This window comes from Podarcis muralis, chromosome 1, assembly GCF_964188315.1.
Source record: "Podarcis muralis chromosome 1, rPodMur119.hap1.1, whole genome shotgun sequence".
NCBI classification, from domain to species: Eukaryota; Metazoa; Chordata; class Lepidosauria; order Squamata; family Lacertidae; genus Podarcis; species Podarcis muralis.
Window position 1 is genome coordinate 126941903 of NC_135655.1, and position 25936 is coordinate 126967838.

The 25936-nt window shown below is 46.0% G+C and overlaps 1 protein-coding gene and 2 non-coding genes across 3 annotated transcripts in view; all 3 read left to right on the plus strand.

The window, feature by feature from the left end:
- The window catches only part of NOP58 (NOP58 ribonucleoprotein), a 33638-nt gene extending 8489 nt beyond the window's left edge, over window positions 1-25149 (plus strand). The window contains exons 7-15 of the mRNA XM_028701649.2: window positions 2447-2581; window positions 4171-4316; window positions 7504-7630; window positions 9449-9612; window positions 12943-13077; window positions 14654-14715; window positions 16347-16495; window positions 23059-23195; window positions 24780-25149. Of these exons, the coding sequence (XP_028557482.2) occupies window positions 2447-2581; window positions 4171-4316; window positions 7504-7630; window positions 9449-9612; window positions 12943-13077; window positions 14654-14715; window positions 16347-16495; window positions 23059-23195; window positions 24780-24839 (1115 nt within the window). The 3' untranslated portion in view covers window positions 24840-25149. The remainder of the gene's footprint in view (window positions 1-2446; window positions 2582-4170; window positions 4317-7503; window positions 7631-9448; window positions 9613-12942; window positions 13078-14653; window positions 14716-16346; window positions 16496-23058; window positions 23196-24779) is intronic.
- LOC114585650 (small nucleolar RNA SNORD11B) lies at window positions 5179-5265 on the plus strand. The gene has a single exon (XR_003703941.2). It is a non-coding gene; the product is annotated as a small nucleolar RNA SNORD11B (small nucleolar RNA).
- Window positions 7769-7854, plus strand: LOC114585640 (small nucleolar RNA SNORD11). Its single transcript, XR_003703938.2, has one exon. It is a non-coding gene; the product is annotated as a small nucleolar RNA SNORD11 (small nucleolar RNA).
- Window positions 25150-25936: the final 787 nt, after the last annotated feature.

Sequence of the window (25936 nt, forward strand, 5' to 3'; positions counted from 1 at the left end):
CAGCTTAGTTCTCGAACGTTTTGCCTCCCGAATGCTGCAAACCTGGAAGTGAGTGTTCCAGTTTGTGAACTATTTTTGGAAGACGAATGTCCAGCAGGGCTTCCAATTGGCTGCAGGAGCTTCCTGCAGCCAATCAGAAGCCGCGCTTTGGTTTCTGAACGTTTTGGAAATTGAATACTTCCAGAACTAATTCCGTTCGACTACCAAGGTACGACTGTACCAGTAGCCACAAACATTCTGCTACCTAGTTTGCCGCTGTAGAGTGCATTTTTGTTTTGTTCTATCAACCCTTCTGAAGGATCAGGAGCCAAGCCTATCTTAGAACTGGGGACAAGAACAAGTCAGGATGGCTCTCAGTTACTCCCGTTTTCCTCCATAACTCAGGGTGAGGTCAGTCAAGAGGAGGGAGATGCAGGGCTAGTGATTAGCACAAATTTGGGCTAGCTACGTGGGCCAGCAAAACATTTAAATGCTTTCTATTTGCGTAAAAGGTTTTTTGTTGTGACCGCAAAAGCAAATTCAGTTTTACTCACCGAGTTTTTAGAGAGGCTTATGTGCTCCCACCCACCCCCATGCTGTGTCAGATGATTGCTGGAAAATCTGACCAAATCAGTCTGTTAAAATAACAGCAGTAAGTGAGAGGCAAAGCTCCTTCAATAGCCAGAGAAGGATTCTGCTTCTAGGTATTGCAACCACCACGTTACCTGGTTCTCTAGTAGGATTTTTGAATATTGATCAGCAAGAGCTGAGTCTTGGGCTTTTCTTTCCGAGGATGAGACGACTGTGTGAGTTAGAAACAGCTTCTCATGGTCAATTGAAGGTAGCTAGGGAATGGGGCTGAGGGCTGCATTTATTTATTTGGTATACCGTATAATTCAATGATAAGTATTTCATCAAGCTGCGGTTTCTGTGGCTGCCAGTAGGTGGTGGTGGTGGTTGGGGAAACGTGAAGGGGAAGGTCCTTGTGGTTTCTTCAAGGTCTAAGGCAGGCATGGCCAAACTCGGCCCTCCAGATGTTTTGGGACTACGACTCCCATCATCCCTAGCTAACAGGATCAGTGGTCAGGGATGATGGGAATTATAGTTCCAAAACATGTGGAGGGCCAAGTTTGGCCATGCCTGGTCTAAGGGGACGGGGTGTTTTTGGCGAAGGGTGAGCTGGATGGGATAAGTGAGCAAAGTAAGTAGGTGTGGCAGCCCCAGATAGTGATATTACATAATAATAATAATAATAATAATAATAATAATAATAATAATAATAATAATAATAATTATTTATTATGCACCACTGACAAATGGGTATGGGTGTTGTTTTTTTCCATGTGTGGGAAATAGGAAACAGATAAATGGGTTTTTTCTAACAGCGATGGTAACTTTTTGCACCATTTCTCTTGCTAGTATTTGGAGTGACTTATATAATTAGCTACTACACCATTGTTGATTTTAATGGGTGCAAGTGTCGCAAGATTTCTGGATTTCCTCTTGTTCACGAGTCACTTTCAACTACAGTTAAACTTAACTATGGTTTAAAGGTGAATTTGCAGTCTGCTAGTGCATGGAACTAAAATCGCAAGCACTTTGCCCCTCGCCCTTTTGCCACTGTTCTGCTAGGAAATAAGCCACAGTTCCTACTTAGCATTATATCTGAATTCGGAGTCATGATTTGTTCCTCGGCAAACAAGTCATAAGTGATAAACTGGGAACAAACTTTGGTTACAGCTCGGGATTTGAAAAGAAGCAAGCCATGAGCTCAAGTTGGGTCATGATTAAACCAAACCATAGCTTAGTTCCCAGCAGAAGAGAAGGGTGGTTTCTCCACCCCCATCGTTCTGCCTGGACACTGAGGTCCAGCGCCGAGGGCCTTCTGGCGGTTCCCTCACAGCGAGAAGCGATGTTACAGGGAACCAGGCAGAGGGCCTTCTCAGTAGTGGCACCCGCCCTGTGGAACGCCCTCCCACCAGATGTCAAAGAGAAAGACAACTACCAGACTTTTAGAAGACATCTGAAGGCAGCCCTGTTTAGGGAAGCTTTTAATGTTTGACAGACTACTGTATTTTAATATTTTGTTGGGAGCCGCCCAGAGTGGCTGGGGAAGCCCAGCCAGATGGGCAGGGTATAAATAAATTATTGTTGTTGTTGTTGTTGTTGTTGTTGTTAAATTAATTATTAAAAATTATTAAATAATAATTTTATTATTAAATAAAATTATTATTGTTAAATTATTATTATTATTATTATTATTATTATTAGGATATAAATTTATTATTATTATTATTAGGATATAAATTTATTATTATTATTATTATTATTATTATTATTATTATTATTATTATTATTAATTTGGAAACCAGGCCAGTACATTTCTTCCCTGAGATCCTAGGATAGCTCACGGTCTAGTTTCTAATTGAAACTAAGCCCAAGTGTCTCTTGTGTTTGTCTACCGCAGCTCTCCTTGATGACTTGGACAAAGAACTGAACAACTATATAATGCGCTGTCGAGAATGGTACGGGTGGCACTTCCCTGAACTGGGCAAAATCATCACAGATAATCTAACCTACTGTAAATGTGTGCGGAAAATTGGTGAGTAATGCTGGGCTCCTTAGGTAAAAGGCGCCGTCCAACATCACACCAGTAGACGCAGTAGGACTTGCCTTCCTCTCCTGCAGCCCCCACGCATCTCCCCACCCAGCCCTCCAGAGCAGATTTTGGGGGGTGAGCAGGGGGCTGCAGGAGGGAAGAGATAAAATAAGAGGTGTGTTGTTCAAGCAGGAACACCACAGTTGGATATCGGCCACATTGTGGCGTATTCACTGCCTTTGAAATTGTACATTACATCCTTTTTATGCTAGAGATCCACAATGCACAACATCTATCACTGCTGTGCGTTATACGTTGGGCTGCCTCTGAAGGCGGTTGAAAACTTCGGCTAGTGTAGAATTCAGCGGCCAGGTTGCTCACCAGAGCAAGGCGGTTTGAGCGTATTACCCCGATCCTGGTCCGACTGCACTGGCTACCAGTTAGTTTCCGGGCCCAAATCAAAGTGCTGGTTTTGACCTATAAAGCCTTAAATGGCTCAGAGCCACAATACCTCAAGGACCGCCTCTTTCCATATGAACCGACCCAGACCCTGAGATCATCTTCCGAGGCCCTCCTTTGTGTGCCTCCTCCTCAAGAGGTTCGGAAGGTGGCAAAATGAGAACAGGGCCTTCTTTGCAGTGGCTCCCCGTCTGTGGAATGCTCTCCCCAGGGAAGTTCGTCTGGTGCCTTCATTATACACCTTTAGGCACCAGGCAAAAACGTTCCTTTTTAACCAAGCCTTTCCTTGATCTGATTTATATATTATGCCCTTTTAAAATGTGGGTCTTTTCGGGGGGGGTGTTATTGGGCTGTTGTTTTTATTTTGATTATATATTTTATGGTTTTATACTTTTGTTCTGTGAACCATCCTGAGACCTCCTGGTATAGGGCAGTACAGTGGTACCTCTGGTTACATACACTTCAGGTTACATACGCTTCAGGTTACAGACTCAGCAAACCCAGAAATATTACCTCAGGTTAAGAACTTTGCTTCAGGATGAGAACAGAAATTGTGCTACGGCGGCAGCAGGAGGCCCCATTAGCTAAAGTGGTGCTTCAGGTTAAGAACAGTTTCAGGTTAAGAACGGACCTCCGGAACGAATTAAGTACTTAACCCGAGGTACCACTGTATATAAATTCTAATAATAATAATAGCAATAGTAATAGCTATAGCTATATTGGGACGCGGGTGGTGCTGTGGGTTGAACAATCTGATTAAGACTTTCAAGAGCCCATCTGCTCCCATGTTTGATTTTCTGCAACCCTGTGACACCATGTTTAGAGGAGTTCTTGGCAAGTTGAGATAAGACAGGCACCCGGTTATCTGTGCTTTCCAGAACCCGTTGAGGACAGTTTTGTTTTGACAAGCTTTTGTAGCTGAATGGAAAGGGCTCTGCCTTAGCTGTTTGTCTTATCACGTTTTTAAATCGTATCTTCAGGGTTTTGTTTTTTAATTTTTAAGAACTATTTCCCCCTTACGTTCTAAGTCATCTCGGCACATATGTTCATAAGCGAATAGATGTTAAGTGTTTTAAAACTTGGCTTCTGTCACTGCTTGCCATTCATCCCAACTCCCTTATGTTGCCTCCCAGGAGACAGAAAAAACTTTGCCTGTTCTGACCTGTCGGAGGCCCTGCCTGAGGAGGTTGAGGAGGAGGTGAAAGCAGCTGCCGAAATCTCCATGGGGACTGAGGTGTCAGAGGAAGACATCAGCAACATACAGCATCTCTGTGACCAGGTGATGACGATGATGATATGATACGATATCTTTCTTGTTATTGTCCCATACAGAACAACGAAATTGAAAAATCTACGTAAGACGTTCAAAACCCAACAAGCCTGCTGTCCCAGCTATCCCAACCTGGTTAGCCCCCTAAAAACTCTGATACCCCATTTTTAAATACAATATACACCCATACAGACTCCTTAAAAGGCATTCAACACCAAAATCGCATTTGGGTAGAAACTGTTTCTCAGGCGGCTAGTCCTGGTCTTTATAACCCTGTACCTTCTTCCAGAAGGCAGAAGCTGAAAGAGATCATTTCCGAGGTGCGCACTATCTCTGCAGCTTTCTTATGGCACCTGGAAGCGTAGATTTGATCCAAGGTGGGAAGAGTGCACCCAATTATTCTCTCCACAGTCTTTACAACCCTGGACAACATTTTTTTTTCCCTGACCGTGCAGCTCCCAAACCACACACGCGGACCATAAGTTAATACACTCTCCACAGTACAACGGTAAAATGCCATCAACAGGTCCTTTGAGAGATTGTTTTTCCGGAGGATTCTCAGAAAATAGTTTTGTCGAAAGTTTGTTTCATTAGCATATTTGCAGTATGGATTTACTCCTCTGAAATTCACTTGGGGAGGATGGATTTGGAGTTTGTAGTTCATAGCTGGTCCAAAACGAAAACAGCGATTTAAGTCAAAGCCCATACCTCCAGCGTTGCTCACAGTCGATTTTTACACAGCCTGTGTAAAAGGCCTTAGTGCTGCTTCCTTCAGTTGAGCTTAATTCTGTTTTAAATCTAAAGTGATCCTGCCTAACTGGCGGTAAATCCTAAAGAAGCAATTTTGGAAAGCCTTTCAGGCCAACGTTCTTGATGGCAGTGATGATTTCCTTGATGATGCTTTCCCTGATGTTAAACCATGAGGGTCGCACAGTCACTACCTCTTCTGATGCCATCTCGAATAGCTAAATTAAAGACATTAAAGTCGGCATAATGTGAACACTTCTTCTGAGATTTGCAGCAGAAGCATTGCCGCAACTTACATTCAGATACCAAAATATTTCACTTCCTCTTCTGTATTGCCAAGGTGGCAAATCTGCTTGGCCTTTAAACATACCAAAGTACTATCAACCCATTATACCTTCCTTTCTTCGTTGAAGGACTGTTGGCAAGAGCTGGCTTTTTCATCATTCATTCATTTTCCGAGTAGTTTCTACAGTTATATCAAAAAATACTGATTTGATTATACGGGGCTGGGGAGGGCGGGATATAAGTAAAATTTTATTATTATTTTATTATTGTGAGGTTTAATAAGTAAACTTTATATTTGTACAACTTTAACTGTTTATATTTGGACAACTTTTCTGCTGTAATTTACTGGAAGGAGAAAAATAACCATTTCCTTGATAACAATTTAAACAATTTATTTAACTAAAACAATAACATTATAGCATATGTATCTGTGTTTGTTAACTGATGTGGTTAAATGTTGTTTTTTAAAAAAAAACACCACACACACACCTTAGACTGAGTTTTAGCACACATGAAAAACTTAAAACAAATCCTTATTTCCTGATGAATAGCCTTTGGACTTTAATGTAACTTAAATAGAAAACTATCTTTAGAAAGATTTTCCCTCCAAAAGCATTTTATTTTAAAAATCAAATTTGAATTTTAAAAATCAATTTTTTTTATTTTTTTCAAAAATCATTTATTTTTATCCACCATGTTTTAAATGCATGGTAAGACTTTCTGTATACCCTGTTCAGGTGATGTTGACATACATACTTTATTCAGGCCCCAGAGCTCAACTGGATGATTGCCTGTTATTTTAGTGTGTGTGTGTGTGTGTGTGTGTGTGTGTGTGTGTGTGTGTGACACGGGTGGCGCTGTGGGTTAAACCACAAAGCCTAGGACTTGCCGATCAGAAGGTCGGTGGTTTGAATCTCTGCGACGGGGTGAGCTCCCGTTGCTCGGTCCCTGCTCCTGCCAACCTAGCAGTTCGAAAGCACGTCAAAGTGCAAGTAGATAAATAGGTACCGCTCCGGCAGGAAGGTAAATGGCATTTCCATGCCCTGCTCTGGTTCGCCAGAAGCGGCTTTGTCATGCTGGCCACATGGCCAGCTCTCTTGGCCAATAAAGCGAGATGAGCACCGCAACTCCTTAGCTAGGGCTAATACAAGCAGGCATTAAAGAAGCGTCTGACTGGCAAATCGCAGGTTGCTTATTCCTCCTCTAAATAGCTGGAACCATCTCACCTTAGGAACGTCCGACTCCCGTACAAGTCTGCCCGGTATTTAAAATTAAGGTTCAGGTGTTTGTTCATCTTGTCCGTAGGTGGGGTTCTTATGTCTCTTAAAATAATATTAATTAATTAATTAATTAATTAATTAATTATACCCCGCCCATCTGGCTGGGTTTCCCCAGCCACTCTGGGTGGCTTCGAACAAAAGTATTAAAATACAGTAGTCCTTCAGATATTAAAAGCTTCCCTAAACAGGGCTGCCTTCAGATATCTTCTGAAAGTCTGGTAGTTGTTTTTTCCTTTGACATCTGGTGGGAGGGCGTTCCACAGGGCGGGCGCCACCACCAAGAAGGCCCTCTGCCTGGTTCCCTGTAACTTGGCTTCTTGCAGCGACGGAACTGCCAGAAGGCCCTCGGCATTGGACTTCTCTTGGGTTTTTAGTGCATGGTTTAGACATTTGTTAAATATTCAGTATAGAATTTTATGAGAGGTTTTTAGCATGTTAAGCAATAAAATCCAAACGCTTTTGCAGAAGGATAATAAAAGGCAATATATCAAAAGAAAAGAATAGTATAGAAAAAGAAAACATAAAATACGATATGCAAGTTTCTCATAAAACACAATTATATATATCTATGTAGAGCCCTTTATCACCCTTTTATCTCAATCTTCCATCCACATACTGAGAGTTGAATCTCGCCTCCTGTCTCCCATCTGGTTTACCCCAGAATTTTGTTAAATGCGTACTCAGATTGCTAGATATTTTTAAAAAAATTGTTCATGTTTTATACACTGCTTTGTAGAATTTCTTTCAGAAAAACGATGTTTCTTTACAAAATGCTGGCTAGGAAAACTTGAATTTCTGTAAATCACCTTTGCCAGGTTTTCTTCCTTGAATTCCTTTAGCGGCTCCCCTTTGCGGGCCTTGACCCACCTTGTTTCATATTTCAGGTAATCGAGATATCGGACTATCGAGCACAGCTGTATGATTATCTGAAAAACAGAATGATGGCCATCGCGCCTAACCTCACGGTCATGGTGGGAGAGCTGGTGGGAGCGAGACTCATCGCTCACGCAGGTAAGCTTGACGCAATGGGGGGGAAAGACGTGTTGTGCTTAACTGTCCCGCACTTCGCAGCATCCGAAGGACACAAGTCCATTGACCAAGACCGGCTTTGTGAAGACTTTTGGTGTCTGCAAAATAGAAGCCCAGAAGTCGTCAGTGATGAATTTGTCCTGAAGTTTGCTTGATTTCATCTCGAAACATGAAGGCAACTCTAGTCACTACCTCTTCTGAGACGTCTTCTGGGCTCTGCTGTAGTTCCTTCTCCTCGGCTGCCTCCCCCAAATAAAACCCAACAAATGCTTCGTTTATTGGTATCATTTTTCAAGGCCTGGGTTGAATTATGTTACTGCCGATTGCCAAATTACCGTATTTTTTGCTCTATAAGACTCACTTTTTCCCTCTTAAAAAGTAAGGGGGAATGTGTGTGCATCTTATGGGGCGAATGCAGGCTGCGCAGCTATCCCAGAAGCCAGAACAGCAAGAGGGATTGCTGCTTTCACTGCGCAGCAATCCCTCTTGCTGTTCTGGCTTCTGAGATTCAGATTTTTTTTCTTCTTGTTTTCATCCTCCAAAAACTAGGTGCGTCTTGTGGTCTGGTGCATCTTATAGAGCGAAAAATACGGTATGTATCAGCTTCTATGGCATGGGTAGCTAACCTGTGGCCCTGTAGATGGAAGTTCAATAACAAGTGAAGGAGCGTTGGTTTGCCACCATCTCTCTTCTGCAAGATTGTCTTTCAAAGGCTGGTGCTTTATTATTTATTTATTTATTTATTTATTTATACATACCCTGCCCATCTGGCTGGATTTCCCCAGCCATTCTGGGCAGCTCCTGTCAGAATACTAAAAACACAACACAGTGGCACCTTGGGTTACATACGCTTCAGGTTACAGACTCCACTAATCCAGAAATAGTACCTCAGGTTAAGAACTTTGCTTCAGGGTGAGAACAGAAATTGCGCAGCAGCGGGAGGCCCCATTAGCTAAAGTGGTGCTTCAGGTTAAGAACTGTTTCAGGTTAAGAACGGACCTCCGGAACGAATTAAGTACTTAACCTGAGGTACCACTGTAAAAGATCAAACATTAAAAACTTCCCTAAACAGGGCTGCTTTCAGATGTCTTCTAAAAGTCAGATTCATACCTCAGGTTGAAGTAGCTTTGGGTTGAGTGTTTTCGGGTTGCGCTCCGTGGCGACCCAGAAGTAACAGAATGCGTTACTTCTGGGTTTCGCTGCATGCGCAGACGCTCAAACAACATCACACGAAGAAGCGGCGAATCGCGACACGCAGGCGCGGGTTGCGTTCGCTTCAGGATCTGAACGGGGCTCCGGAACGGATCCCGATCGCATCCAGAGGTACCAATGTTACAGTGGTACCTCAGGTTACAGACGCTTCAGGTTACATACACTTCAGGTTACAGACTCCACTAACCCAGAAATAGTACCTCGGGTTAAGAACTTTGCTTCAGGATGAGAACAGAAATTGCGCGGCAGCGGGAGGCCCCATTAGCTAAAGTGGTATACCTCAGGTTAAGAACGGACCTCCAGGACAAATTAAGTTCTTAACCCAAGGTAGTTGTTTATTTCCTTGACATCTGATGGGAGGGCGTTCCACAGGGCGGGCGCCACCTCTGAGAAGGCCCTCTGCCTGTTTCCCTGTAACCTCGCTTCTCGCAGCGAGGGAACCGCCAGAAGGCCCTTGGCACTGGACCTCAGTGTCCGGGCAGAACAATGGAGGTGGAGACGCTCCTTCAGGTATATAAAGCTTGAAACTTGGTTCTTTCGAAGGCTGCTAATTCTTGCAAACTCCCGTTGCATCTTTTCTTAATGTAGGCTCTCTCTTGAACCTGGCTAAGCACCCGGCGTCGACAGTTCAGATCCTGGGAGCCGAAAAGGCGCTCTTCAGAGCACTGAAGACTAAACGCGACACACCCAAGTTCGGTCTGATCTATCACGCTTCTCTTGTGGGGCAGACGACAGCCAAGAACAAAGGAAAGGTGAGCTGCTCTAAAACACACGTTGCTTTCTGATTCCTTGAACCTGCATCTAAGGTAACTAAGGAACCAAGACTTTTGACATTTGACTTTGTCTCTAGTAAGGCCTTATTGTTAGTCTAAATTTGGTATTTTCCAGAGTTCTGGGGTGACACCCCTCTCCAAACCCTCTCTGCCTTGTGGTTTTTTTACATTTGTTGTTGTTTAGTCGTGTCCGACTCTTCGTGACCCCATGGACCAGAGCACACCAGGCACTCCTGTCTTCCACTGCCTCCCGCAGTTTGGTCAAACTCATGCTGGTAGCTTCAAGAACACTTTTCCAACCATCTCGCCCTCTGTCATCCCCTTCTCCTTGTGCCCTCCATCTTTCCCAACATCAGGGTCTTCTCTTCTCATGAGGTGGCCAAAGTATTGGAGCCTCAGCTTCAGCATCTATCCTTCCAGTGAGCACTCAGGGCTGATTTCCTTCAGAATGGAGAGGTTTGATCTTCTTGCAGTCTCAAGAGTCTCCTCCAGCACCATAATTCAAAAGCATCAATTCTTCGGCGACCAGCCTTCTTTATGGTCCAGCTCTCACTTCCATACATCACTACTGGGAAAACCATAGCTTTAATTATACAGTGGTACCCCGCAAGACGAACGCCTCGCGAGACGAAAAACTCGCAAAACGAAAGGTTTTTTCGTTTTCGAGTTGCCTCGCAAGACGAATTTCCCTATGGGCTTGCTTCGCAAAACGAAGCTTGCCCAGGGGACAGCGGGTCTTCTCTTTTGAAGCAAGGGGCGGCGGGGAGAAGCGATCTTCTCCCCACAGCCCCAGGTCCGGGGACAGCGGGAAGCGCTTCCCGCTGCCCCCGGACCTCTTTTGAAGCAAGGGGCTGCGGGGAGATCGCTTCTCCCGGTGCTCCGAAGCCAGGCGGGGGGGGGGAGGGAACACCTGCCCCCACCGCCCGGCTTCGGAACGCTGCTCTGAAGCGGGGCGGGGGGGCGGGAACACCTGCCCCAGCCGCCCCGCTTCGGAACGCTGCCCCGAAGCAGGGCGGGGGGGCGGGAACACCTGCCCCAGCCGCCCCGCTTCGGAACGCTGCTCCGAAGCGGGGCGGGGGGGCGGGAACACCTGCCCCAGCCGCCCCGCTTCGGAACGCTGCTGCGAAGCCGGGCGGGGGGCGGGAACACCTGCCCCAGCCGCCCCGCTTCCGAGCGCTGCTCCGAAGCGGGGCGGGGGGCGGGAACACCTGCCCCAGCCGCCCCGCTTCGGAACGCTGCTCCGAAGGGGGGCGGGAACCTCTCACCCCGCCGCCGGGCATCGGAACGAGGTCCTGGACCTCTTCTGAAGGCAGGCGGGGGCAAAAGTCTTTGCTCCCCCCGCCTGCCTTCCCGGGACAGCGGAGACTTCTCCGCTGCCCCGGGCGATCTTAAAATGCTGGCGGGCGGGAGCGAAGCGTTCGCTGCCGACCCCCAGCATTTTAAAATCTCCTCGGGGCAGCGGAGACTTCGCTCCCGCCCCCCAGCATTTTAAAATCGCCCCGGGACAGCAGGGGCTTTTAAAATGCTGGCGGTCGGCAGCAAAGCCCTCCTGTCCCTGGAGCTTGCGGGGCGGGAGGTGGGAAGAAGGGCTTTTCTTCCCACCGCCAGCCTTCAGAACAGCCTTCTGAAGGCTGGCAGTGGGAAGAAAAGCCCTTGTCCCCCCCCCCCCCCCAGCCTTCAGAAGAGGTCGGGGGACAGACTGTCCCCGGACCTGGTCCGAAGTCGGTTTCCATAGGAACGCATTAATTGATTTTCAATGCATTCCTATGGGAAACCGTGCATCGCAAGACGAAAAAACCGCAAGACAAAGAGACTTGCGGAACGAATTAATTTCGTCTTGCGAGGCACCACTGTACGGCCCTTTGTTGGCAAGGTGATGTCTCTTTTTTATATTATTGGAAGCAAAAGGAGAGAGGGAACCTGAAAATGGTGCTGAAATATTATAAATAGTAACAATAAACGCCCTAGTTGTTTCAATTTCATGAGAGCCTTCTCATGAATTGAATTCCCATCCTTGCTTATCTGGAAGTCCTTTCTGTCATATATATATGTTTTTGTGTGTTCTTTTATCTGTTCCTTTAGCAATAGACCATATTTTTCTGTGTATAAGACAACATTTTTTGCTTTAAAAAAATCAGCAAAAAATTGGGGCACAGATGGTACGCAGGGTTCTGGCTCGGATCGCAGGTTGCGGTTTGCCGACTCAGACCCAAAAAGAAGCTTAACAACTTTTAGGACAATCACCCCCCGAAAAGCTCAAGAACTTTCAGCCGCCGATTGTCCCTGGACATGGCGAGCGAGGGGAGCCCGGCTGGTTCTGGCTGAGCTCACCCAGCGGCGGGGCCCTGCGAGGCAAAGACGACACTCGCTCAGTAGCTATCACTCTTTGTTCAGTGGCTGCAGCACCAGCAAGAGGCGCTCAGCTCCACTATTCAAGCAGCAGGAGGAGGAAGAATAGCTCGCATAAAAACCCACTGCTGCTCTTGTTAACCAGCCACCGTGGTTATGGCAGCCCTAATTTATAATGATGATGATGATTTTTTTTATACCCCAGCCAGAACCAGGCTCAGAGCGGCTAACAGCAATAAAATTAGAATAAAATCTAAAAGAAAAAACGGTTAATTAACATACGGGTTAAAATACAATTTAAAATGCAGCCTCTTTTTAGTAGTAGCCCATAAATCGAAACCATAAGGGGAGGGAAACATAAGGGTCAGACCAAAGGGCAGGCAGAACAGCTCCGTCTTGCAGGCCCTGTGGAAAGATGTCAAATCCCACAGGGCCCTGGTCTCTTGTGGCAGAGCATTCCACCGAGTCGGCGCCAGTACTGAAAAGGCCCTGGGCCTAGTTGAGACCCATCTAACCATCTTGTTATTTGTGGACCTTAAGATCCTCTGTGGGGCATACCAGGAGAGGCAGTCCCGTAGGTACTGATTAAGAAATACTGATTTCTTAATTTTGGGTTCAAAAAAATAGAGGCCACCTTATATATAAGGGCGTCCTATGGTATTCCTATTCTGATTTCTGATTTATAAATATTTCAGTGAAGGAAAAACAATTAGTTTCTCCATTTAGTAGTGGTTAAAGCTATGTATTTGTTTTGAAATACTAGGCTTTCACTGTTATAAAAGCAGCTTGTTATTTTCAACAAAGGAGACCCTTGTGAGCATTCATCCTTTGTTGCCTTAAACTATGAGCAGAAGTTTCCTTTGTGCCAACCTGTGTTGGCATGACTTGGAGCACCATGGGCAAAGTCAACTGCCAGCTTGGTTTCATTGGCAGGGTATTTAATTTAATTTTTCTTTCCAGATCTCACGAATGCTGGCAGCTAAAACAGCCTTGACTATCCGTTACGATGCTCTCGGAGACTCGAGCAGCGCTGAGATGGGAGCAGAAAACAGGCTGAAAGTCGAGACAAGGCTAAGGCACTTGGAGGAGAAAGGGGTGAGCCTGCAAAAACATGGAAAGACAATTTTATGTGTTTATTATTATTACTTCTATACCGCCCTATACCCAAAGGTCTCAGGGCGGTTCACATAATGGATGCTTCTCAGTGGCGGCGGCAGTCCACACACTTTGCTTAAAGTACTTTATAGAGTCTAGTGATGAAGCTGGAAGGTGTGCAGAGGAGGGCAACCAAGGCTATCGGGTCTGGAAACCGAGCCTTATGAGGAACGGTTGAAGGAGCTGGGTATGTTTAGCCTGAAAAAGAGGAGACCAGGAGAGGAGATCATCATCATTCATTCATTTTTTAATTTGTATACCATCTTTCTATCTTACAATACAGTCATAGGTAAAAGTAAAGGGACCCCTGACCATTAGGTCCAGTCGTGGCCGACTCTGGGGTTGCGCCGCTCATCTCGCTTTATTGGCCGAGGGAGCCGGCGTACAGCTTCCGGGTCATGTGGCCAGCATGACTAAGCCACTTCTGGCGAACCAGAGCAGCACACGGAAACGCCGTTTACCTTCCCGCTGGAGTGGTACCTATTTATCTACTTGCACTTTGATGTGCTTTCGAACTGTTAGGTTGGCAGGTGCAGGGACCGAGCAATGGGAGCTCACCCCATCGCGGGGATTCGAACCACCGACCTTCTGACCGGCAAGTCCTAGGCTCTGTGGTTTAACCCACAGCGCCACCCGCATCCCTAGAAGCGGCTTAGTCGGCCAATAAAACGAGATGAGCGCCGCAACCCCAGAGTCGGTCACAACTGGACCTAATGGTCAGGGGTCCCTTTACCTTTATCAGCTCGGCTCTTCCTTTGCAACACAGCTCAAACTCAAGCTGCATTATGAAGGGAAAAATGGGTCATCTGGCCTCGGGGGTGACCCCCACCCACCTGTCAAGATGACCCACCTATGGGGGTGGGAAGTTCAGACTCTAGAGTAGGAGAAACATTAGGCTTTGGAGAACTCCTGAAAGCATGTGGGGTGGGAATTGCAACAGGAGAAGGAAGGCAAAGGCCTTGTTAGATCTTGGCTTGGTTCATTCACACAGCATGGAATCTGGACTTTGGAAACATCAAAGCATCGAACTTTTCATTCTGCACATAGCAGGTGGCTGTGGTTGACTCCCGACTTGCTCAGTCCTCATCCACACTGTTTCTTAATTCCTTTTCTTCTGGGATATGGAACTGGTGTCCCACAAGAAGGCATGGAAATCCTAGGACTTGCTGTTAGCCGCCCAGTGGAAGGAGATCCAAATAGTTCAGCCCAGCTTTCCAGATGTTTATGGACTACAACATTATCAGCCTTAGCCAGACTGACCCTATAATGATGGGGTTGGGGAGAGTTGTTGTCCCGAACATCTGGAGAACATCAGGTTTGCGGAGGCTGTTTTAGCTCAGCCCGTGTTTCTTCCGTGAGGGAAGAGCCACGGTTACCCTGTTATTAGGAGTAGTTCACTCCAGCCTGCTTTTTCTCATGAGAACCTGTGTTCGGCTTTAATTCTTCTTAGCGATGTTGTGCCAACATTTTATCATCAGTCATTTGTTCCTCATAGCTGTGTCTTTCTCCCCCTCAGATAAGACGGATAAGTGGCACGGGAAAAGCCTTGGCCAGGGCAGACAAATATCAGCACAAGAGGTTGGTAGTTGTATGCTTTGTTTTCCTTTTGCTTCCCAAATGCTTGGGTTTTAAGTTTGCCGCACTGTCTCCTGCATTGGTGGAAACATTTTCAATATTCCCAGCGCAGCCTTGCTTGCTGCAAGCTGGGTCTCAGGTTGCTTGTTTGGCTCGTTGCTAGCTCTCTTCTTTTCCCCCCTTACCTTTGGTGGTGGCGTTTTAGTTTAATACAGATTAATAATACAACTTTTGTGCATTATGAGCCGAAGGAGTCCAGATACCAGCCCATAGTGGATAGAACACTTGTTTTCTAATACAGTGGCACCTTGGTTCTCAAACTGCTAAAACATACATTTTTAAAGAAACCGGAAGCTTTTTTATTAGGCATTTTAACAATAAGTATTCCAAAAGAAAATAAAAGAGTGTTTCTTTACGCAACAACAGCAGCCAGAATGTTGGAATATTGGAAAAACAAGTTAACACCAAACTTGAATTAGCCAAAATGATAGAAGTAATAAGAAATCACTCAGGAGACAAGGTTAAAAAAGAATGGGATTGCTTTAAAAATTTTCTACAAAATATGGTTGCAATAACAACACTTGGTTGTGCCTAGACTAATTTCACAGATATAAGGGAAATTCCGTGTGTGTTTTTAAAATAATTGAATACAGATTACTTAAATGTAAGAGAAGTGTAGTTGCCGGAAAGAGTTAGAGGAAAGTCGAAAAAACATAAGGGACTCAAACCGGTTTAGAGGAACAGAAAGAATGTGACTGCAAGGGGAAAAGAGAGAGAAAAGCAAAAATATGAAGGTAACTTCTTTCTAGGAACTTTATGTATAGAATATTCAAATTATGGTTTGTACTCCTTAAATGATTTTGTGTATTGGACAAATCCCCCCCCCCCTTTTCTTTGTTTCCTTTTCCTTTTTCTCCTCGTTTTGATTTTGGATCGTTGTTGTTGATTGTTTTTCTGTTTGCAAAATTACCGTATTTTTTGCTCTATAAGACTCACTTATTCCCTACCAAAAAATAAGGGGAAATGTGTGTGCGTCTTATGGAGCGAATGCAGGCTGCGCAGCTATCCCAGAAGCCAGAACAGCAAGAGGGATTGCTGCTTTCACTGCGCAGCGATCCCTCTTGCTGTTCTGGCTTCTGAGATTCAGAATATTTTTCTTCTTGTTTTCCTCCTCCAAAAACTAGGTGTGTCTTGTGGTCTGGTGTGTCTTATAGAGCGAAAAATACGGTAATAAAGCACATATATATATATATATATATATATATATGCACACACATATATGTATATGTATGTATATATATTTATATGAAAGGTCGCTTCATCTCCTGGTAACCAGCACCAGAGGCATAATTTGCCTGGGGAGCTTGTAGCCAGGGCCACAAACAAACAACCACACAAGCCTTTGGGAGGCAGAGACACAAGAGGGCATCAGAGGAGGGAGAAAAGGAAAGAGGGACAGAGGCCAGTGTTGTCCACGGCGCCCCTGACCTCCTTCAAGACATCCCACGGTTCGCTGGTTGAAAACCAGTGCCCAAAGTCATTCAGGCTAGGAAAAGATGGGCATGATCTTTGGTTCTCGTGCTTTTTCCTTGCATTTTTTAAAAACCAAAATAAAACTCCTTTTGTCATTCCAGTGAAGTGAAGACCTACGACCCTTCTGGGGAGTCGACGCTCCCTCCGGTCCCAGGAAAGCGCAAACGTGAATTGGAAGACGAGGAGGAGGAGGAGACGACGACAGCAGGCCCAGGAAAAGCAAAGAAGGCGAAAATAGTAGAAATCAAAGGTTAGTTGCTGTGCCTCCGGAATCTTAGCTGTGTCTGAAGTCACTTGATCGGCTTCCACCTCCTTTGTGTAAATGTACTTTTGTAAAATTGTTTCCCTGCCGGCCGTTGGACTTGCCACTATGCTCTCTTTGTGTAGCCTGAAACAAATTTGATGGGCTTCCCAGTCTGCTTGAAAGGTTCCGCAAATCATCTTCCATTCTACTGCTTCCAAACTTCTGGGAAGAGTGCCTGGCATTTTGTAGCCAAAGCAGCAAGAGCCACATAAAGAAATGTTTTTGTGTGTGGAGCTGGTGTTGGTGGGGAGATCAGTCAGGTTTGGAGAAAGACAAAAACTCCCTTCTCAGGGTAAGGCCCTAAAGCAGGGGGGGGGGGGAGCGGGGGGAGAAGTACCTTCCAAACAGCCCAAAGGAAACTTTTTAAAAAAATAATTTTTATTAATTTTAACATATAAATTATAATACATACCACAAAACTTCACAACTTATACAATCTTTTTTTTTTTTTTGGACTTCCATCAGCACCTCTGATGATCCACCATTTTTGACACTTCTTATGCATTTCTTAAATTCATATCACTTTTAATTGTCTTAACTAACATTCCTCCCTTTTATCCATTTTTGCAATAGTTCCAATAATTCCCCTCACAAAACTTCTTGCAAACCTACAAACGTAGTCTGATCATCACAATTACTTTTCAAATAGTCTGTAAATTTACACCAGTCTTCTGTGAATCTCTGGTCCCACAGGTTTCGAATCCTTCCTGTTTGTTTGTCTAGTTCTGCATAGTCCATTAATTTCATCCTCCTTCTTTCGTCGGTAATTCTTCTTGCTTCCATTTTTTTGCCAATAATATTCTTGCTGCCGTCGTTGCGTATAAAAACAGCTTACATTCTTTTCTATTTATAACACTTCCTACCATGCCCAGTAAAAAAGCCCAAAGGAAACTCAGTGGAATGGGAGGAACGATAGAACAGAATGGGAGGAAGGGAGACAAAAGTCAAATACAGCCGTACCTTGGTTGTCAAACGCCTTGGTACTCAGACGTTTTGGCTGTCGAACGCCGCAAACCTGGAAGTGAGCGTTCCGGCTTGCAAATGTTCTTTGGAACTCAAACGTCTGACGGGGCTTCCGATTGGCTGCAGGAGCTTCCTGCAGACAATCGGAAGCCGCGCTTTGGTTTCCAAACGTTTTGGAAACTGAATGGACTTCCGGAACGGAATCCGTTCAACTTCCAAGGTGCGACTGTAGAGGGATCAAAATAATTCATTGTCTGTTGTGCACAACAGTCTTCCCCCACACCTCTATCAAAATGGAGGGTGGGGGGGGGGGAAAGGGCTTACCCTTCTCTCCCTGCAAAAAATACCCCCAGGACTGGGCACGTTCAGTGGGCAAGGAATGTGATGGGCTGACTTCACTTGCAGAAGTGAATTGCCACCTTTTCATTTTAATTGGGACACGGGTGGCGCTGTGGGTTGGGACACGGGTGGCGCTGTGGGTTAAACCACAGAGCCTAGGACTTGCTGATCAGAAGGTCGGCGGTTCGAATCCCCGCGACGGGGTGAGCTCCCGTTGCTCGGTCCCTGCTCCTGCCAACCTAGCAGTTTGAAAGCACGTCAGAGTGCAAGTAGATAAATAGGTACTGCTCGAACGGGAAGGTAAACGTTGTTTCCATGCGCTGCTCTGGTTCGCCAGAAGCGGCTTAGTCATGCTGGCCACATGACCTGGAAGCTGTACGCCGGCTCCCTTGGCCAATAAAGCGAGATGAGCGCCGCAACCCCAGAGTCGGCCACGACTGGACCTAACGGTCAGGGGTCCCTTTACCTTTACCTTACCTTCTGGGCTGGGTTTGCCGATCGACTGCTACGGTGTTTCGGTGCGTTACACACACACACGGTTACCATTATTGCATGTTCACTGAAAGTTAATAGCACATCTCACTAGAGAGGAAACGAGCGTCACATGCTCGTGAGCGTAGAGCTGAAGCTTGCGACACATTGGTTTTTGTTGTTGGGCTTTTAGGCTCAAAGCCAGCCCTGACACTCTCAATGGCTGGCTGGCTAGATTGCTACAAGTGGCAATAACAACAACAACAACAACAACAACAACAACAACAATTTATTTATATCCCTCCCGCCTTCCTCTTTGGGCTAGAGTTCTGTGAGGAACACCAAAGGCCTGATGGAACAGCTCTGTCTTGCAGTTCCTGCGGAAAGATGTCAAGTCCTGCAGGGCCCTGGTCTCTTGTGGCAGAGCGTTCCACCAGATCAGAGCCACAGCCGAAAAAGCCCTGGCTCTGGTTGAGGCCAGCCTAACCTCCCTGTGGCCCGGGACCTCCAGGATGTTTTTGTTGAAGACCGTAAGGTCCTCCGTGGGACATACCAGGAGAGGGCGGTCCCGTAGGTACGAGGGTCCTAGGCCGTATAGGGCTTTAAAGGTTAAAACCAGCACCTTAAACCTGATCCTGTACTCCACCGGGAGCCAGTGCAGCTGGTATAGCACCGGGTGAATGTGATCCCGCGGCGAGGACCCCGCAAGGAGTCTCTCTGCGGCATTCTGCACCCGCTGGAGTTTCTGGGTCAGTCTCAAGGGCAGCCCAACATAGAGTGAGTTACAATAATCAAGTCTGAAGGTGACCATCGCGTGGGTCACAGTGGCTAGGTCAGGGCGAGAGAGATAAGGAGCCAACTGCTTAGCTTGGCGGAGATGAAAAAAGGCCGTGTTTGTTATAGCTGCAATCTGCGCCTCCATGGAAAGGGAGGTATCGAAGATTACACCCAAACTCTTTAACGAACGGTGTTGGCACTAATTGAGTCCCCGCAATAGATGGGAGTTGCTCCCCTGTCCCATATCGTCCCCACCCAGCCAAAGGACCTCTGTCTTCGAAGGATTTAACTTCAGCCGGCTCCCACGTAACCATCCAGCCACAGCTTCCAGACATCTGGTCAGTGTGTCTGGGGCCGAGTCAGGATGGCCATCTATCAACAGATAGAGTTGGGTGTCATCAGCATAGGAAAACGCTCCTAGCCCAAAGGAGCTTGCGAAGAAGAAAAGTCATCCATCTAGTCTAAGTTTTCTCATTTAGAACTCTGTTAAGGAACAGCCACCCTGCGTCTCAGTTTGCCATGCAGATAACCACATATCTGGAGTGACTGTACGCAAAGCAGGAGGGCAGGATACGTGCTTTTTAAAGAGTTCCCCATGTCGGAACGAGTGCCGAGCCCACACCCACCCACTGTCCTCTAAATCTCCACGGCGATGATCTGTTCAGCTTCACAATTCTCCCTCTCTTGACAGATTGCCAAAGCCTGAGGCTTTAGTTTTTGTTGGCTGAAAACATCCTTTTTTAGTGGGGTTTTGTAGCTTTGGTACTCAGAATGCTGTGTGTTGCCCGCAGTCCTCCTGGATAAAAGACATGGGTGTTTTCCATCCAAAGGCTCTTTATACATAAGTGGGTCTAATAGAATAGGGGCAGTGTTTGTCAAAAGACAGAACGGTATAGTCCAAAATATTGTATACCAACTTAATTCTTATTTATATTGATATACCATATTTTTCGCTCTATAGGACGCACTTTTCCCCCTCCAAAAATGAAGGGAAAATGTGTGTGTGTCCTATGGAGCGAATGCTGCCTGCAGCCCGAACCCCAGGGAGCGCAGTGCCAACTCCCGCCGCGCTCCCTGGGCTTCAGGCAGCTATCCGCAAACCTTCGGAGCGCTCCCCCAGCCCGCAAGCTCTGGGAGCGGCGGCAAGGCTGCGCGCAACCTTGCCCCCGCTCCCGGACTTGTTCTGGGGTCGGGGGAAGCTCGGGCTTCCCCAGCCCCGCAACCAAAAAATGGATGGATGGATCCCGCTCGCTGTCTTGGCTTCTACCAAAGCCACACACAGCCTCTCCTGGCTGGAGAGGTTGTGCATGACTAAAGAGGAAGGATGGATCCCGCTGGCTGTCTTGGCTTCTTTGCTCTTTGGGGCTGGGGGGAATATATTTTTTTCTCCCCCCCCCCCCTAAAAACTAGGTGCACCCTATGGAGCGAAAAATACGGTATTCCTTCTTCAAATGGAGTCTGAGCTGAATTGGGGGAACATAAGAAGACGGTTTGAGCATATTACTGTGATCCTGGTCTGACTGCACTGGCTACCAGATAGTTTCCAGGCCCAATCCAAAGTGCTGGTTTTGACCCATAAAGCCTTAAATGGCTCAGGACTGCAATACCTCAAGAACTGCCTCTTTCCATATGAACCTACCCGGACCCTGAGATCATCTTCTGAGGCCTTCCTTTGTGTGCTGCCTCCTTGAGAGGTCCGAAGGGTGGCAACACGAGAACAGGGCCTTCTCTGCAGTGGCTCCCCATCTGTGGAATGCTCTCCCCAGGGAAGTTTGCCTGGCGCCTTCATTATATACCTTTAGGCGCCAGGCAAAAACGTTCCTTTTTAACCAAGCCTTTGGTAGACCTGATTGACATCCTGTGCCCTTTTAAAATGTGTTTTGGGGGGGGGGGCTTTTGGGTTGTTGTTTCTTATTTTTATTATGTATTTTGTGGCTTTATAGCTTGATTTTATTTTGTGAAACACCCTGAGACCCCGTGTATAGGGCGGTATATAAATTCAATAAATTCTTCTTCTTCTTCTTCTTCTTCTTCTTTTTCTTTATTTCTTACATTTATATACCACCTTTATCTTCCAAGGATCTCAAGGTGGTGTACATGGTGTACAGAAGGCCGAGGGCCTTCTGGCAGTTCCCTCATTGCGAGAAGTAAGGTTACAGGGAACCAGACAGAGGGCCTTCTCCGTGGTGGCGCCTGCCCTGTGGAACACCCTCTCTTCAGATGTGAAGGAAATAAGCAGCTATCTTATCTTTAAAAGACATCTGAAGGCAGCCCTGTTCAGGGAAGTTTTTAACATTTAACGCTGTATTGTTTTTAATACTTGATTGGGAGCCGCCCAGAGTGGCTGGGGAAACTCAGCCAGATGGGCGGGGTATAAATAATAAATTATTATTATTATTATTATTATTATTATTATTATTATTATTATTATTACTCCCCATTTCACAACAATCCTGTGAGGTAGGTTAGGCTAAGAGATAGTGGCCCAAGATTACCCAGTAAGCTTCATGGCTGAGAGGAATCCATATCAGGTTTAGTACAGTCTACACTGACTGGCAGTGACTGTACAGGATTTTAGGTGGGTCTCTCCCAGTCCTGCCTGGAAATGCTAGTGACTGAAGCTTGGGACCCTTCGGCTTGCAAGACAGGTGCTCTTCTACTGAGCTGCAGCCATCCCTAACGCTAGATCCCCCTGGAATGTTAAGTTTCTGCTTTCTTCTGCACCTTGAATGCCGCTGTGATTTAAAACCTTTACCATGTCAGTGCTTGAGGTTTCTTTTTTTATATATATATAATAATTTTTATTAAGTTTTCCATTTTAACAGTCTAATCAAATCACATTGAATATTCCAAATTATACAAATACATATCATAAAATCCAAATATTTTGCCAAATTATAAATTTTTGTTGGGGCTTCCCATGCTTCAAGTTCAGTGGGGTCCAATCATCTTACGTTTCTACTGCCTTGAGTTTCCAAAAGTTCCTTCTTTAAATCTTCCTGTTGTTATCCTTCCTTCTTTCGTAGCCTCTGAGTTGTTTGACAGGCGAGTTGAAATAAACAGTAATGTGCTTCTGTGTGAAATTTGTATGACTCTCCTTTTTTTCTTTTTTCTTTTGCAGCCGGTAAGTCTATTATTTGCAGTATGTCCTCACACGCTGGTGTTTATGCCGAATCAATCCAAAAGTCCTTCTCTAGTGGCAGACGCCATCTTCTCTCAGTTCCAATGAAATCTAAGCGTTTGCTCATTAATTTTCGCAGACAGGTTGCATCAAACATTAGTCTTCCCAGGGGAGGTTTGCCAAATCGGACTTGAAGTACAGATATAATAACAAATTAAGAGCTTGCCTCCCCCTATTTATCTCTGCAACTCGGTCTATCCCATAATGGCGGATCCCAATTAAATAGCGCGTCACAGGAGAGTCTTTTGTCTTCTTCCAAATATTTCAAAGAACGAAGGCTTTAGTTAGTATTATTGTTTCCACACAGTTTATATTTTCCGATCTCACTTGCTGTAAGTAATGTAGACGGTTCTTCTGTCAGTGCTTGAGGTTTCAGACCTGATGGTTCATCTCTCCCCATATGAATCAACCCTGAGATCATCATCTGAGGCCCTTCTTCGTGTGCCCCCTCCACGAGAGGTCCAGAGGGTGGCAACACGAGAACAGGGCCTTTTCTGCGGTGGCTCCCCGTTCGTGGAATGCTCTCCCCGGGGAGGTTCTACTGATGCATTCATTACACACCTTTAGGCGCCAGCTGAAAACTGTTCCTCTTCCAGGTGTTTGGCTGGTCGGCATTTTTAACAGTGTCGTGGGGGAGGGATTATTAGTTTGTTATTGTTCTTACTTTTAACACGCATTTTGTTTCGTTTTCATATTGTATGTTAATGTCGCGCACCTCCCTGAGATCTGCGGATTAAGGATACAGTAATAATAATAATAATAATAATTTTCCCCATAGTGGAGGAAGAGGAAGAACAGGAGGAACCCGTCAAGAAGAAAAAGAAGAAGAAGGAGAAAAAGATGAAAGCTCAGGAAGAAGCTGCTTGGGTAGAGGATGAGGAAGAAGAAGAACCATCAACTAGCATTTCAGTCGAGGTAAGATGCTTCAAATCGCCCAAGATGACATATGCTGCTGTAGTGAAAACTTGTGGCAGCTGCACGTCCATAATTCGTTTTGTCAGTCGCTTGTTGGAAGGTTGAATGAACATGGGCACACTAGGAATGCTTACTGTTTGAATTGCAGGAGTTAAAAAACCTGTATGATCTGGATCATGGGTAGGCAGACTAAGGCCCTGGGGCCGGATCCGGCCCAATCGCCTTCTCAATCCGGTCCACGGACGGTCTGGGAATCAGCGTGTTTTTACATGAGTAGAATGTGTCCTTTTATTTAAAATGCATCTCAGGGTTATTTGTGGGCCATAGGAATTCGTTCTCCCCCCCCCCCCCCAATACAGTGGTACCTCGGGTTACATACGATTCAGGTTACATATGCTTCAGGTTACAGACTCCCCTAACCCAGAAATATTACCTCGGGTTAAGAGCTTTGCTTCAGGATGAGAACAGAAATCGCGCGGCGGCAGCAGGAGGCCCCATTAGCTGAAGTGGTACCTCAGGTTAAGAACAGTTTCAGGTTAAGAACGGACCTCCGGAAAGAATTAAGTACGTACCCAGAGGTACCACTGTATAGTCCGCCCCCCGCCCCCCACAAGGTCTGAGGGGCAGTGGACCGGCCCCCTGTTGAAAAAGTTTGCAGACTTCTGATCTGGAATGTCGGAGCATGAGGGGGGCCAGCGGTTTTCCTAAATACAGTGGTACCTCAGGTTAAGTATTTAATTCGTTCCGGAGGTCTGTTCTTAACCTGAAACTGTTCTTAACCTGAAGCACCACTTTAGCTAATGGGGCCTCCCGCTGCTGCCGCGCCGCTGGAGCACGATTTCTGTTCTCATCCTGAAGCGAAGTTCTTAACCTGAAGCACTACTTCTGGGTTAGCGGAGTCTGTAACCTGAAGGGTATGTAACCTGAGGTACCACTGCATCTGTCAGAATGGCGTGGAGCCCGCCCTCACGAAGAAAGACAATTGCCTGCTCATGTACCCTGTAGCCATGTCTTATTCCGCAACCCTCCAACCTCTTGTTCTGCAGAGCCGTTCAAGGCTTTGATGAACCAGAGAGCTCTTGCCGGGGCAGAAACGACCCTCTTCAGTCTCATGTGCGTCACAAGCCGCATGTGTTGACATGCTTGCGCTCGGCGTCGCATAGCAGCGGCCCGGTCCCGGTGGCGCAGTTCCGAGGAGGAGCTATTTTGGAAGCAGGTGTGGCCCACGCTGCTGTGTTTTGATTGGCGAGCATCTTGCCTCCATTTCAACTTCTCCGTAAATGGAGGGAGAAGGGCTTTGTTCTGCTGAGATGCTTAGAGATGAAAGCTTCTCTTCCCTTGCGGAAGTGCTGTTGACTCATTTCATTAGGGTCATATCGATGGTAACCATGGATTCCTGCGGTTCTCGCGAGCCTCTCCGTCTAAAGAGATTAGCAAAGAGGGAGCAGAATAGGACCGTGCCTCTGCTGCTCACATCTCCCCTCAAGGGAAAAACCTTTAGATGCCAATCAATCTTCCTAATTTTGAATTTTGTATATTTCATAATTGGGAGTAGAGGGGTAACAACGCTTATTCTTTTTCCAGACTTCAGAGAAGAAGAAGAAAAAGAAAAAGAAGGTTAAAGAGGAGCCGGAAGATGATTAAGAGGAAAAAAAACCACAATCTCCCTGGAGATGGCGTCTACGTGGTTTTGGAGACAGCTGCCCCCAAAATGTAATTTGCCCCACGATTAGGCAAGGCCGACAAATTCTTCCCACTTTCTGTGGAGCAGATCCATTCTCAGTTCTTTAGTCTGAACACCAAGTTTAATCCTGATGTTTCTTTGTAATACTAACAAACTGCTTTGAGAGTTTGCCTGTATCAAAAAAGCAATATTATACATGTTCGAAAACCAGTAACATTTTCCAGCAGCAGAACTCTTTTATCTTCCTTCAGTATAAATTTTTAGAACACACTGAGTCTGAAAAAAACAATACTTTTGTGTGTGTGTGTGTGTGTGTGTGTGTGTATACATACATGGATGTTTCTTTCCAGTCAGCTGAAATTCTACTTAAAGGTAAAGGGACCCCGGACCATTAGGTCCAGTCGTGACCGTCTCTGGGGTTGCGGCGCTCATCTCGCTTTATTGGCCAAGGGAGCCGGCGTACAGCTAGGTCATGTGGCCATCATAACTAAGCCACTTCTGGCGAATCATAGCAGCGCACAGAAACGCTGTTTACCTTCCCGCCAGAGTGGTACCTATTTATCTACTTGCACTTTGACGTGCTTTCGAACTGCTAGGTTGGCAGGTGCAGGGACCGAGCAACGGGAGCTCACCCTGTCGCAGGGATTTGAACCGTCGACCTTCTGATCGGCAAGTCCTAGGCTCTGTGGTTTAACCCACAGCGCCACCCGCGTCCCTCTGAAATTCTTCTTACTTTTTTTTAATTTCATGAAATATACTGAGGGAGCTTGGGGGCGGAATGGGGAAGGCATCTAGCAAATAGGCCAGGATACAGTTCATACTCAGTTTGTGGTGAAGGCAGGAAAGGCAATAGCCAGTTTCTGGAGTTTCACCTGGTTCTATAGACTTCTCCCCCAGATTATCTCCTGCCTTTGCCCAAGACTGGACTTTTCGTCACAGCAAACACCAGGACACCATAGTTCTTCACCAGATATCTTTCAAACCATGAGGAGGGAACAGACAGCCTTCACTCAACCTCACTGAAAGGGCTCTTGTGGTTTTTTCCCTTTTCATCCTT